At 46.7% G+C, this 15758-nt stretch overlaps 1 protein-coding gene across 1 annotated transcript in view; it reads left to right on the top strand.

The window, feature by feature from the left end:
• Positions 1-1262: 1262 nt before the first annotated feature.
• LOC126203063 (periodic tryptophan protein 1 homolog) overlaps positions 1263-15758 on the top strand; it is a 52903-nt gene continuing 38407 nt past the window's right edge. Inside the window, exons 1-2 of the mRNA XM_049937301.1 lie at positions 1263-1557; positions 1632-1690. Coding sequence (XP_049793258.1) covers positions 1474-1557; positions 1632-1690 — 143 coding nt within the window. The 5' untranslated portion in view covers positions 1263-1473. The remainder of the gene's footprint in view (positions 1558-1631; positions 1691-15758) is intronic.

Genomic DNA, 15758 nt, shown 5'->3' with positions numbered 1-15758 from the left:
TATTGGGGAGAAGAGAAATTTGTGGCACAACTTGTCTAGAAGAAGGGACCGGTTGGTAGGACATGTTCTCAGGCATCAGGCGATCACCAGTTTAATATTGGAGGGCAGCATGGAGGGTAAAAATCACAGAGGGAGACCGAGAGATGAATACACTAAGCAGATTCCGAAGGATGTAGGGTTACTTGGAAATGAAGAAGCTTGTACAGGATACATTAGCATGGAGAGTTGCATCAGACCTGACTCTGGACTGAAGACCACAACAAAAACAACAACAACAACAACAACTGAAAGTGTGAAGTCAAGTATGACTCTTTGACAAATGACAATATTCTCCATTCAGTTGTTGACAGAGCTTCAGGAACCAGCCATTCAGCGTTAGTGTGCACTGTTTTTTTTCTTTTTTTCCAATATGTTGTTGTATATATCATGCCTTAGGTTCAGTTTTTAAGGAGTCTTTTAATACAACAGTATTTTAATAGATATATGCAAGGACAATCGTTGTATATACTACTTTATGATGGTTAACAGAGGATTGCCAATAACAATGATTACGGGACATCGTTAGTTTCAAAATGTAGACATGTTCATTACATAGCACTTTTGGAAAAACAGTCCTGTTTCGAAAAATACGTCATATATCTGCAAAGACTGGTAAGAGATCTGCGAAATACACCTCAGTTTCACCAAATTACCACGAAGCCTAAAAAACTGTTTTACGTAATTGAAGAGATCCCTGTCGGGCTTGCTTGCTTCACAGGTTTCCACAGAAATTGTGGTAGCTGATATTACTGAACTAAACTATGAGCATTACAATTACCTGCCTGTCGCTAGAAAGCTCTGAGTTACTCGTGATTTATTGTCGACTGCGACTGCCTCTCTGATTAACGTATTTTGCGTCTCTGTTTTATGTCTTATCAACGCTAGTAACACGACGTACCAGTACGATGCAGGGCTCATCGGAAAATAATTTATGAAATTGTTCGGGTCCGTGGTTCAGACTTCAGTCAATAACCTCACTCCTTTTTTTTTTAAACCATTCTTGACTCATGTAATCTTTTTCGTTGTTTTCCATTGCTTGCAAAACTAAGCTAATGCAACTGCAGCATAAGCTTTCTATAAAGTGATAGTAATAAAGTATGGGTGTTATACACCTTAATCTTGTAGAATTGCGTTGTCAATTTACAGGTTTTGTCAGTGTTATTGGTTGTGTAGGTCGCTTCAATATATTGAAAGTGTGACCACTTTGACAAACTAGAATTGTCGATAAATGTTGAACGTTTGCGGGTCCCACTGTGTTTTATGTTAGACTGTGGTGTCACTACTGACATGGGAGATTAGAATATTTGAACATCTTTGATTATTAGAATTTAGAAATGAAGGATGTAGTTTATCTTGGAGAGGGCAAAGAGAACAGTGCCATGTGGTCAATGTAAATAAAAGTTATTTACGGGAAAAGTAATCACGTTTTAAGCTATGGAAGAAGGTACTGAACGTCTGAATTTCATTCCATGTGTGAGATGGGTGAAGAAAGGCGTTGCAGCGGAAAATCCGCACAAGGTATGATTGTTTGCTGGTATCAAATCCTCATATAAGTGAAAGTTTTTCGTGAAACGGGCAATATTTTTTTCCAGGTAACACTAACAGATGAGGAAATGAAGGAGATTATTGAGCAAGCAGGATGTGAAATCAAGTAAGAATCAATTAATGCAAAAGCATGATTTTCTTGTAATATCTCGGATATGCCCCTTAGAAGTGCATGAGTACTTCGTACACAGTCACTGTGCCCTGTACGAAGGTGATGGAAATGTATATGTGTATTCATCTAGGGATTGTTTTACAGAGATACATGAATTGCCATCGTAATACAATGAAATAGCTTAAAATATGTACATGCACACCCACAGAAGATTTGTGTATGCGTTTGTGAGGATATAACCGGTGATTTTGTTTGTTTAGTGTCTTCTATAAAATCACTTGCTGGTCTTAGCACCACCCACATGACAAGATTCAGGTACGTTATCTGAACCGAAGTCACATCGGCAAGTGGGATGTTTCCATTGTGAACTTTCAGCCTTACCATTGACATAATGTATCATCTGCCACACATCGATTCTGTAAACCACAGTCTCGTGAGAGATGGGTAAGAAAATGCCTGTTGTGTGTTTCATCTTTAGTGATGAGATCTAGTTACTAATATTGGTGAAGTACATGGTATAATGAAATCTAGAGAAAGTTCACTGAAGTTCCATGCTGCTATAGCTTGCCCACCTGTTGCATTATGTTTGTATGCTGAATTTTATTGTCTCTCCATATTGCTGTTATGGTGACTGTAGATACTACACTTAATGGATGCAATCAAGATCTTGTTGAATCCATGCAACTTGATAAATTAGGGTAATTGTTTTCTGCCCACTGTGTGTATGATAAATGTGTGTTTGGAGAAGGGGAGTATCATTGTTATGCCTGGAGATTAGGATAAAAGAAGATGCTACTCCTATAGATGGTGATTTTTCAACCTGAGACCCTATAAAATGTCTTGAGGGTTAATCAATTGTGAAGATATAATCTCCTCAAAGTCTTGTCCTTCCTGTTACTCTATCTCTGGTATTGTAAGCATGTTCTCTGTTTCATATCCTGTTGACTTTTTGTCATTTAAGTCAAGCCAGAATAATTTCAAAGTGTCATTTTTCACTTCTTCAAGAATTGCATCACATGTTCGTATTTTAGGTACATTTCCTCTGTTGGCTGCTGTCTAAATTTTCTTAATGCTGTTTTTCTGAAGGCAATTGCATAAATGTATTCTGAATTGAAGTATACCACATGCTGTTTATTGTGCAGTCACTGAACTATTTTCCTTGGAACAATTGTCAAAGCTGCTTTCTCAAATAGGTGCAGAGATTCATTGAATGGTATATATTAAATGAGGTGGAAAGGGAGATTAGTCATTTCCTTTTTTTAGGTGTGTTGAAACTCATGTCTAGTCTGCTTTATCACCATTACATTTCGCTGTCCTAGCTATTTGGAGCGTAAGAGACGAATTGACTTTCAAGAGATTGGACAGTGATCCAACCTTATGAGATCTTTTAGTAAGTACAAGTCACATGTGTAAGCTAGTGGAGGAGATGTTAACAGTTGAGTTTCTTTGATAAGTTGACAGTATCCCCATGGACAAATGTGACAAGGTTTTATCATCTTATGTTGTTAAATGAATAGCTGTCTCACAATTCCTTGCTGTGGCATCAGAATCAAAGGTGCCTCCTATTAAGCAGGTTCTATAGATAGTGACTTCGACTTGTTACTGAATATTTCAGATGTAACTGTTCCAATAAATGTTTGGAAATATGGAAGCATCCAATTCCACCCGTCTGCTTTGACCTATGACATCAAAAATACGGCGGAAACGACCATCCACTATGTCTCTAATATGGCGCCTATGACATCATTACGTACACATGACAACAAACACGAAAATACATCGAAAAACCAATACGCACACCATCCACAAAAAACCTAATCAAACTAATGGGACATGCGTGGGAAATTGGGGGTTTTTGGGTGGGGACAAACTAAATATAAACACGACACTACACCAAACAACAAAAACACTAAAATAACAAGACCCCCCACAACCTTCCCAAATTCCACTACACACAAAATCCACTGGAATCGATCACTTCTCTTGGCCTATATAGGTCAACAGAAACAACCAGCCAACCACACTATAAATCTCAAATTTCACCACCACCACACTTAATCCTGCCACAGAAAACACCTAGAAAATCAAAATTCGAATCGAACACTTCCCATGACCTTTTATCCTTACGACATCTCCACATATAGCCGTCCCTAGTCAGAGACGCCGGAACTTTAGTAAGCCTCATTTCTTCACGCCACACTGAACACTTCACAATTCAGCCAACAGGCCAAATAGCCGAAGAAATTTTATTAAACACACTGTCCCCCATCACCACCGGCAATGGAGGGTGAAGCTTTGACAATGCCAGCCACTCGTGCTGGCGAAACGTCAGAAAAATCATTAGATGAATGTCGGCCGAAGAACCCGAGACAGAAGCCAATAGGCAGTTTGTCAAAACCAATGATACCACACATGTGCAATGCTACCAAGCAAGTGAACCCCATACGCAATATAACACGCTTCCCATAAACACACCACCAGAGAGGACCACCGACCGCAACAATATGCCCCCTATAAACACGCCACACACGCAAACTAAACCAAAAACATCACCTCACACATAAACACACCACCAGAGAACACCGCCGATCACATCAAAATGACACCTACAAACATGCCACTCTCACAAACTAAACTCCGTGCTGTAGTGACGTCGCACACCACAACAGCCTTACGTAGCAGGTCAAAGCCAACGGGTGGGATCGGACGCTTCCATCGACCTAAATGTTCTTATGATTTGTAGCCCAAATGAATTAAATGTTGCTTCACCAACATTTATTTCATTCCTTATATCCTAAAAGAACATGGTGGTGGAACATTATAATTCTTTATGAGTACAACTAAAGTCTTGTTGCCATGGTTGTTTCGACTATCCTGTAGAAGTTTCGTTGGGAAGCCCATACACATCCTCCATACAGTCCCAATCTTTCCCCATGTGATTTCCATATTTTTGGAGCCCTGAAAAAAGACATCAGTAGCCACTTATTAGCTTCGGATGAAAAGGTGCCCACCTGAGTACAGTCATGTTTCTGTAGTCTGTCACCGCCCTCTTGTTGCTCAAAGTTGATTTATTAATTCTTGAAGTAAGTTATTAATTTGGGTGGCTGGTAACATTTTCACAGTATTTGCCACCCTGAGAGAGTGACACTGCAGCGAGAAATAGTGATGCTCTAATTTAAATAACCAGTTTTTTAAAATAATACTCAACTTTTTAGCTCTTCTTTGTTGTTAGTTGAGGATCGTTGCCCATTTCCTTTCTTTAGTTTAACTTTTGTATACCATCTAAAGAATGATTGGGTTGTTTCTACTGGAATTATTTGAAAACTGGTGGACTCTGTGGGAAATTACATGTATATTTTCAGTCATTTAACTTCACAATACAAATCAACATAACTTGTTCTGTATCCTCACCATCTTTGGGACATACATTTCGTACATAAAATATAAATAATTGTTTATATTCTTTGAGAAGTCTATAATTATCATTGTCATTACATTAAGTATTTATAAAAGTTGACATTTAAACATTTTTGCATAGCTATGTAGTAGTGGATTTTTGGTTTTTATGTTGTCAGTAGGGTATCAGTTGTTTCATATGATCCAAGATTGGTTAGTACATTTACCTCACCATGACTAGTTTTACAATAGCAGGGAGCGGTAAACATACTTTTGTGAAGACATTGACCATTTCTTGTCACAACGGTATGAATGTATTAACTGTTAGGCCTATAGCAATTACTTTTGAAATTGTAAACAGTTTACTTACTTTTTTCCAACTTTGTTGTTTCATTTTATTGCACCGTATACAAATTCTGAGCATATTTTCATATGGTCCTGTATCTCCCAATATAGTTATTGAGTGGGTAATGTTCTTTCAGATCATTTTGTGTGAAAGAACACACTCCTCCAAAGCAGTATTTTAAATATATCAATTTTATGATAGCATTAAATAATAATAAACCCTCAGTAATGGTGTCTATTAAATATTCCTTATTTTCGAATGACTTTCCTGTGTTTAAATCTTCTCCCAGTTAGTTAGTAAGTAAATGAGTTTTAAATTATAGTTAGGAATTAACTGGCAAAAATGATTTTAATTTCATAATTGTGTTATTTTTAGAAATTCACATCATGTTTTTAATCATCCAGAACAGGACTATTGATAAAATGTAGATATTGCCAATATATATCTTTTTCAGCGATATATCGATATCGAAATGGCAATATTGAATGTTGATACTTTTATTTTATAATTTCTTTTTTTCCCAAATTTTGATAAATATATCAAATTGTTCTTTTTGTAATTGTAGTGAAACGTAATTTTACTTTCACCGTGTGAAGAAGTCTTACTGCTTTTTCAGCACACATCATGTCCAGTGTTTCTCTTTGACTATGTGAAGCAAGTATAGGTGGCACAAATTAGTAGTCCGATTGAACTTGGGGGGGGGGGGGGGGGCAGGTAGCAGTGTGAATGGAATAACAAAGTCTCTGATGTGGAGAAAAAGCACACCAGTTGCGCTAAAAAACAATGTTTAACACAACTAGTATACACTTCACATCAACATTTTTCAAAACCAGTTGCTGAAAAAAATGGCCATAATCTAAATGACATGATTGGTTTTTGTGGTGGTTGGAGACGTGAGGAGATATGCTGATATAATTGACTCTCAGCAGTACCAACAGAAACTGCAACGTTCCACCCAATTTTGACACTAGAACTGCCTGGTCACTGGCATTAGCAGAAATGAGGAAATAGGGACGTTGGCATGAAGTGTTGCAGACAAATCCGATATGTGATGAAACTTAATGCTGGACCTACTGGGCACCTTGTATTGTGCCACTTACATGCAGTTACCATTGTTAGCAAAGTGGTTATTGCCAAGTGTGAATGTGCATTATTTTCCTTTCAATTCTTGTTCTAAGGGGGGATAAGCAGGCAGCTAGCTTGTTGACATACAGAATATCTAATAATAAATCAATACTTAAATATACAAATCTAAAATCGGCAGTGTATTTACAAGGTGCAGCTGATATTTTTATAGGCCAGTACGTCAATATTTTTATGTCAATATATCGATAATTTTTTTTCCAATATATATGGAGAGTTGATAATGATATTTTGGCATCGTCCATGTCAATTCAGGCAGCCTAGGAAAAAAATCTTACCTTCATAGTCTCGGATGTTATTGACTTTAGCATATGTTAAAATGAAGGATTAAGTAAGGAATAAGTACTTTTTTGTTTTCTCCAAATGGAAGGAGGGTAGCTTTGAGAGGGTTTCTCCCTTTTACATCCACAAGGATCTTGAGGGAATTGCAGGAACACTGAAATCTGTGAAGCGACTGCGCAATGGAACTCTGTTAGTTGAGACTTCTAGTTCCCGTCAAGTCGCCCGTCAAGTCGCTTCTCTTCGGAAAGCAACCTGTCTCGGAGAGTATGCTATCGAGACGGAGCTCCACTCCACTCTGAACTATAGTAAGGGTGTTGTGACATGTAGGGGCTTGGTGGATATCCCCACAGACGAGTTAAAATCTAAGTGGGCTGACAAAGGTATTGTTGACGTGCAGCATATTATGAAACGAGTCGATGGGGACCTAGACAAATCCGACTCGTTTATTCTCACGTTCAGTTGCCCGGGACTCCCAGAGCATGTTAAAGTGGGGTTCTTACGTTTGCCAGTACAGCCATATTTCCCCAACCCAATGCGCTGTTTTAAATGTCAGTGCTTTGGACATACTACGTTGGGGTGCAATGGGGTAGCCACTTGTGGTAAATGTGGTCAGCCTGCCCATGAAGGAGCCGATTGTTCATCGCCTGTGAAGTGCGTGAATTGCTCTGGGAGTCACCCTGTCTGGAGCCGGGTCTGCCCCATCTATCTCGAAGAACGGAAGATACAGGAGATTAAAACATCTAAGCGCATCCCCTATGGTGAGGCCAAGAAGCTCTTTAAGGCCATGCAACCTCCTGTGTTTACAACATCTTTCGCTTCCGCTCTGAAAAAACCAGTACAAATGGCCACTGTTGCTACGCAAATGGAGGTTGCTAGTGTTAGCACTAATACCTGCGTTTGCCAGTGCACTTGTACTGCTGTGGTTGTTTTGCAACCTGCGGCTCTCCCCGCAATGTCGGACAAGGCTGTGGTTGCTGACATTGGGGTACTTCCTGCCTCTCCCCATATGGCGCCTTCTGCCCAGGCGAGTAAAGCTCCAGCTGTTGAAAAGGCTCTGCATTCTAAGCCCCCCAAGACAAAGACGCCGAAGATGAAGGTTTTGCCACCTGAGGAGACTAGTCAGGGTCGGTCCGATGACGAGGCCATCGTACTGTCTGACATCTCCCGTGGGTCGTCATCGGAGCTGATGGACATTGATGTTGACCGGGGGCGATCTTCTTGCCCCAGGAATAAATCTCCGTCCAGTACGGGCTCTCCTCCAAAACACAGAGGCAGGATGAAAGTTCAGCCACCCTGATCACTGGCTCCCATATTACAGTGGAACCTGAATGGGTTCAGGACGCATGTGGCCGAATTACAACTCCTTGTACGAGAGTGCCCTTTGTGTTTATGTCTCCAAGAGACACATTTTCGGTCCACTGATGCTCCTTCTTTACGGGGCTATACCGTATATCGAAAAGATGATCTGACGGGGCAAAGGGTGGTGTTGCGGTTTTTGTCCGTGACACGCACCCCTCATCTGAGCTCCCTCTCGTTACAGACTTGCAAGCAGTTGCAGTTGACCTTCTTGTGGGTCGGAGGCTCACAGTTTGTTCAGTTTACTTACCACCTCAGGATGCGATAGACTCTGCGGCTCTCACAGACCTTATTAGCCAACTCCCGCGCCCATTTCTACTTCTGGGGGACTTCAATGCTCATAATGTCTTATGGGGCTCTCCGACTACTTGCCCCAGGGGTCGCATTCTGGAAAGCCTCATGATGTCTGAAGAACTGTGCATCCTCAACTCTGGTGCTCCCACTCATTTCTGTACTGCTTGTGGGTCGTCATCAGCTATTGACCTTTCCTTTTGCTCTCCAGCACTCGCGGATTCTGCTCTGTGGGAGGTTGCTGCTGACCTCCATTCTAGTGACCACTTCCCCCTTTGGATTCGCCTCCTGGATGAGGCTGTGGCATTACCAGTGCCGCCCCAGTGGCACCTCTGCAGAGCTGACTGGACACTTTTCAGCCAACTGGCTGTTTTGGAACACCGTGCCAGCATCCACGAATGGGTAGACCATGTTTCAGCCGTGATCTCCCATGCTGCTGAATTGTCATTCCCACGGTCATCCGGTCATCCCAAGAGGCGTCCTGTCCCTTGGTGGACCACTGAGTGCCGCTCAGCCATCCGAACCCGCCGTGCAGCTCTGCGCCGCTTCAAGTACCGTCCCTCAGCTGACAATCTTGCGGCCTTTCGGGTAGCAAGGGCCAAAGTGCGGCGAGTGATTAAAGAGAGCAAACGACGGTCATGGCAATCGTTCTTGAACTCCATATCCCGCTCCACTAGTTCTACGAAAGTATGGGAAGCCATCAGGAGGATTTCCGGTAAACTCAGCCAACTACCTGTCACGGCATTGCTGCATCAAGGATGTCTCCTCATGGCGCCGAGAGACATTGCCCAGACACTGGCCATGCATTTTGCGGAATCTACCGCCACTATTAACTGTGATCCAGATTTCTGCCGCTACCGCACTGCCATCGAGAGGGGTCACTTGGACTTCCGGTCTCCAAATTCTGAACCCTACAACTGCCCCTTCACAATGTGGGAACCGGATTAAACGCTGTCTGTGGCTCATGATACTGCGCCTGGTCATGATCAAATCCGGTACACCCCCCCTGCGGGTTCGGGGATAAGAATAGGCCCGCGGTATTCCTGCCTGTCGTAAGAGGCGACTAAAAGGAGTCTCAAATGTTTCGGCCTTATGTGATGGTCCCCTCTAGGGTTTGACCTCCATCTTTCTAAATTATTCCGAAGAGCGAGCCAATTGGGGAAGGGCGCCTTACATGGTGCACTGTATCCGTCGTGCAATTAGACCTTTAGCCGGCTTTCTCGTCGTTGCAATGGTGTCCCACTCGTTTTCGATCTCTTGGGCGATTACCATGCTGCACTCTGCAGTGTTTCTTTTAACTGCGACGACGACCTTGGACAGTTTTGCACTTAAGATCCAGTACGGTAGCCAGCCCGTTGTGGTGGGGCCGCCATGTACCCTCTTGGTTGTAGCCCCCTGACAACACAGGGATCGCTCTACTGATGCCTGCGCCGTTAACTCCCCACGTATGCCAAGGAGTAGATGCCCGTCTCCCTGGGGCATCAGGACTCCCGGCAATGGCCATCCTGCCAGGTGGCTATTGCTGCGGCTGGGTGGCGCCCGTGGGGAGGGCTCTTGGTCGGAGTAGGTGGTATCAGGGCGGATGACCCGCAATGAAGCGTGGTACATCATCTCTCGCTGGCGGCCAGCCGCCAGCAGTCTCTAAGCGTTCTTGGGCTCAATTTAATGCTCAAACGTACGATCCGAAAACGTTCCCCTCTCTGGCCACGCCGTGGGAGGAGCGTAAGTCTCAGGATGGAGGTAATAGTTATTCGCCCCGATTCTTAGTCTGCACGAGAGCTGATGAGGAGTCTTTTCTATCCACAAAGCCTCAGTTCTTTGTCGAGCATTTAGAGGACAAGTTTGGGGAGGTGGAGGGCTTGTCCAAAATGCGCTCTGGGTCATTACTGATACAAACGGCATCCTCCACCCAGTCACGCAGGTTACTTGCTTGTAACAAGTTGGGGGATGTTCACATTACCATTACACCACATAAGAGTTTAAATATGGTCCAGGGAGTTATTTTCCATAGGGACCTACTTTTGCAGTCTGACGACGAGCTGCGCGCCAACTTAGAGCGTAGAGGTGTTCATTTCGTCCGGCGCGTTCATCGGGGTCCGAAGGACAATCAGGTTGCTACCGGTGCCTTCATCTTGGCCTTCGAGGGTGATACATTACCGGAGAAGGTCAAGGTGATGGTCTACCGTTGTGACGTCAAGCCCTACATCCCTCCCCCGATGCGGTGCTTTAAGTGCTGGAAGTTCGGGCATATGTCCTCTCGCTGTACTTCTAGCCTCACATGTCGAGATTGTGGACGCCCATCTCATCCCGATACTCCATGTGCCCCGCCTCCCATCTGTGTCAACTGCGGAGAGCATCATTCTCCTTGCTCGCCTGACTGCAAAGTCTTTCAGAAAGAGCGCAAAATCATGGAATATAAGACCCTGGACCGGCTGACCTATACCGAGGCCAAAAGGAAATATGACAGACTCCATCCTGTGAGAATGACATCTTCTTACGCAGCTGCTACAACAACTGTGCTAGCCCCATCAGTTTCGAGACTTCCAGCGAGCTCGATAAGCAGTAAGACTCCTCCTGCCCCCTTGCCCGTGGGGGGCTCTACCCAACCGGTTGCTCCTGCACCACCTACCTCAGGAGCAACCTCCTCCCACCCGTCGGGGACGTCCGTCCCCGCTTCTCAGCTGGAGAAGCGTCTAACTTCTTCGGCTACTCTCGCCCGTAAGAGTTCCCTTGGGACCCTCCCTTCCCAGGGTTCCACCAGCGGGAAGGATGACGGCCGGCAGTGGCATAAGTCCTCACCAGCGGCCGGGCGTAGGACTTCACGATCCTCCTCTGTCCCGGAGACTGAATCGGTGAAGCCTTCCCAGCCGGTGAAACCCAAGGTTCAGCGAGAGAAGTCCAAGAGAAAGAGCTCTAAGGCCAAAGAACTTGCGGTGGCACCAACCCCACCGCACCTTTCGCGCTCTGCGTCTGAGGATGAAGTCGAGATTCTAGCGTCCGCTGCGGACCTTGATCTCGCTGGTCCCTCAGACGCCGTGGATGCCTCTCGTACGGGTACTGAATCGGTGGCAGTGAGTGAACACGCGACGTAAATTGCCTTCCCAGTCCTTTCACGCCTTTCTCAGCCATGGAATATATCATCCTCCAGTGGAACTGCAGCGGTTTTTTCCACCATCTCGCTGAGCTCCAACAACTTATCAGCCTTCACCCTTTCTTCTGCATTGCTCTTCAGGAAACTTGGTTTCCAGCAATGCGAACCCCCGCCCTCCGTGGCTATCGGGGTTATTATAAGAACCGGGCAGCATATGAAAGGGTGTCTGGTGGTGTCTGCCTCTATGTCCTTCACACTCTGCACAGCGAGTCTGTCCCTCTCCAAACACCTTTAGAGGCTGTCGCTGTTCGGGTGTGGACGCCACAGGCTGTTACCGTCTGCAGTCTTTACCTTCCACCGGATGGTGATGTCTCGCAGCATGTCCTGGCTGCGCTGATAGCCCAATTGCCGCCACCTTTCTTGCTATTGGGCGATTTCAACGCCCATAACCCTCTGTGGGGTGGGTCAGTAGCAACAGGTCGAGGCGCCATCGTTGAGCATTTATTGTCGCAGCTCGATCTCTCGCTAAACGATGGTGCCTTCACACACTTCAGTGTGGCGCATGGCACGTACTCCGCCATTGACCTTTCAATCTGTAGCCCTAGCCTCTTACCGTCTGTCCAATGGAGTGTGCATGACGACCTGTGTGGTAGTGACCACTTTCCGATCTTTCTGTCACTACCACAGCGTCACTCTTCTGGGCGCCCTAGCAGATGGGCTATGAATAAGGCTGACTGGGACTTGTTCTCCTCCACTGCCGCTCTTGAGCCTCTCTCTAATGACGACATTGATGCGGTGGTTCAATCGGTCACCACCGGCATCGTTACTGCCGCCGAATCTGCCATTCCCCGCTCCTCTGGGTCCCCTCGGCGGCGGACTGTGCCTTGGTGGTCGCCTGAGATCGCTGCAGCGATTACAGATCGCCGGCGGGCGCTACAGCGTCACAAGCGACATCCCTGCATTGAACACCTGATCACCTTCAAACGGCTGCGTGCGCGAGCCCGCCTCCTTATCCGCCAAAGCAGGCAGGAGTGCTGGGAGCGGTACGTGTCCACCATTGGCCTCCATGTCACTCCATCGCAGGTCTGGGCCAAGATTCGACGCGTCTACGGCTATCGGCCACCTGTCAGCGTCCCTGCGCTCTCACTGAATGGAGCAGTTCGTACTGACTCCGACGTCATTGCAAACCACTTAGCAGAGCATTTTGCTATGAGTTCCGCTTCTGCGAATTACCCTCAGGCCTTCCGCACCATTAAAGAGCGGATGGAACGTCGGATCCTTTCGTTTCGCACCCACCATCCAGAATCGTACAATGTTCCATTCAGTGCGTGGGAATTCTGCAGTGCCCTTGCCGCTTGTCCTGATACCGCTCCTGGACCAGATAGCATCCACTGCCAGATGCTGAAACACCTCTCAGTGAACTGCCAGGGACGGCTCCTCGATCTTTATAACCGTATTTGGGTCGAGGGTGAGTTTCCGTCGCAGTGGCGGGCAAGTATCGTTATCCCCATTCTGAAGCCAGGCAAGAACCCTTTGGAGGTGGACAGCTACCGCCCCATTAGCCTCACCAACGTGCTTTGCAAGCTTCTCGAACGGATGGTGAGCCGGCGCTTGACTTGGGTACTGGAGTCTCGGGGCCTTCTGGCTCCATCTCAGGGTGGGTTCCGTAAAGGCCGCTCCGCCGCCGACAATCTGGTGAGCCTGGAGTCGGCCATCCGTACTGCCTTTGCCCGCCGTCAGCACCTGGTCGCTGTCTTTTTCGACATGCGGATGGCGTACGATACGACATGGCGTCATCACATCCTTTCTACGCTTCATGGGTGGGGTCTTCGGGGCCCCCTGCCGATCTTTATCAGAAATTTTCTGTCGTCTCGTACCTTCCGCGTGCAAATCGCAGCCTCATACAGTTCCACCCACGTCCAGGAGAACGGTGTGCCACAGGGTTCTGTTTTAAGTGTCTGCCTGTTTTTAATAGCCATTAACGGGCTCGCTGCGGCCGTGGGAAATTCTGTCTCTGCTTCCCTGTATGCTGACGACTTCTGCCTTTATTACGGCTCTACTGGCATTGCAGCTGTTGAACGTCAGCTGCAGGGTGCTATCCGCAAGGCGCAGTCTTGGGCTGTAGCTCATGGATTCCAGTTTTCGGCAACCAAGACCTGCGTAATGCATTTCTGCCGGCGACGCACTGTCCACCCGGAGCCGCAGCTTTATCTTTCCGGCGAACTTCTTTCAGTGGTGGCGACCCACCGGTTTTTGGGTGTCCTTTTTGATGCCCGGTTGACTTGGCTGCCTCATATCCGGCAGCTCAAACAGGCGTGTTGGCGGCATCTAAACGCTCTGAGATGCTTGAGCCACACCCGCTGGGGCGCCGACCGATCTACCCTGTTGCGGCTCTACCAGGCGTTAATCCAGTCACGTCTGGATTATGGGAGCCTGGCTTATGGCTCAGCATCCCCCTCTGCGTTGCGGGTGCTAGACCCAATACTACACAGCGGGATCCGACTTGCCACTGGTGCCTTCCGCACCAGCCCTGTGGAGAGCATCCTTGTTGAGGCAGGTGTCCCTCCACTGCGGTTACGACGCCAACAATTACTGGCTGCTTATGCTGCCCATGTTTTTAGCTTGCCCGGGCATCCAAATTACCGTGTCCTGTTCCCACAGTCAGTCATCCATCTGCCAGACCGTCGGCCCCGGTCGGGTTGTCCGATCGCCGTACGCGTCAAGGAGCTTCTCTGCGGACTTGGGTTTTTCCCTGTTCCACCTCCTTTCCGGGCACCTCTGAGTACACCCCCGTGGTGTGTTCCTCGCCCTTGCCTTCGGCTCGACTTTTCACAGGGCTCGAAGGACTCGGTCCCTCCAGACGCCTTCCGCCGCCGCTTTTCTTCCATCCTGGCCACGTATCAGGGCTCTGGAATTGTTTACACTGACGGTTCGATGGTTGCTGGTCGTGTCGGATATGCGCTAACTCTAGGGGACCATTCCGAACAACGGTCCTTGGCGGCTGGCTGCAGCGTTTACACTGCTGAGCTAGTCGCCATCTTTCGAGCCCTAGAGTATATCCGCTCCTGCTCAGGTGAGTCCTTCGTTATCTGTAGCGATTCCCTGAGTGATTACGAGCTCTCGACCAGTGCTTTCCTCGTTCTCGTCTGGTGATGGCTATCCATGAGTCCCTGCATACTCTTGCGCGTAGCGGCCGCTCTGTGGTATTTGTGTGGACCCCCGGTCATGTCGGTATCCCTGGCAATGAACATGTTGACCGCCTGGCGAAAGAGGCCACAAGACAACTGTCTCTGGATGTTGGCCTCCCAGAGACTGATTTGCGGGCAGTCCTCCGCCGAAAAGTTTTTGCGCTTTGGGAAGCTGAATGGCGCGATCGGATCACGCCCAATAAACTCCGTGCCATTAAGGAGACGACGACTGTGTGGCGGTCATCCATGCGAGCCAACCGCAGGGACTCAGTCGTCCTCTGTCGGCTCCGCATTGGCCACTCCCGGCTGACACACAGTTTTTTACTGCGCCGGGAGGACCCTCCTGTATGTCGCTGCGGGGCGGCTTTGACAGTGGCCCACATTTTGTTGGCCTGCCCCTTTTTAGCTGTGGTCAGGCAGACATTTGCGCTGCCTGAGACACTCCCTGCCCTTTTATCTGATGACCCTGTTATGGCTGGCTTAGTTTTACGTTTTATTAGGGCAGGGGGATTTTATTCTTTACTCTGAGTGTTTCTGTTTTATTTTATTGTTTTATGTTGATTCTGGCCTTTGGCCTACGGTTTTAAACTAAGTTTTTAATGTGTTTTCGGTGGTTGGCTTTTCCTTTTTTTGTTCCTATGGTCGGCCAACCACCGTCACACTCGGTGTGATTTTATTTAGTTTTGTCTGGTCCTTGTCTATGTTTCTTTTGTTCTGTGTCGTCTGTCTCCTTTTCTGTTGAACAGTTTTTATTCTCTGTGGGTATTTTTAGTCTTTTGGAAAAAGGGACCGATGACCTCTGCAGTTTGGTCCCTTTAATCCTTAAACCAACCAACCAAATCCGGTACAGCATGCTGCAGCACTTGTTGCTGCTATCCAAGGAAGTTCTCCTGAATTGTTTTAATATGATATGGTTATCCGGCACGTACCCTGACTCGTGGAGGGAGGCGATTTTGATTCCCCTCCTCA

The sequence above is a fragment of the Schistocerca nitens genome, chromosome 9 (assembly GCF_023898315.1).
Source record: "Schistocerca nitens isolate TAMUIC-IGC-003100 chromosome 9, iqSchNite1.1, whole genome shotgun sequence".
Taxonomy (NCBI): Eukaryota; Metazoa; Arthropoda; class Insecta; order Orthoptera; family Acrididae; genus Schistocerca; species Schistocerca nitens.
This window is presented reverse-complemented; position numbering and strand designations above follow the sequence as displayed.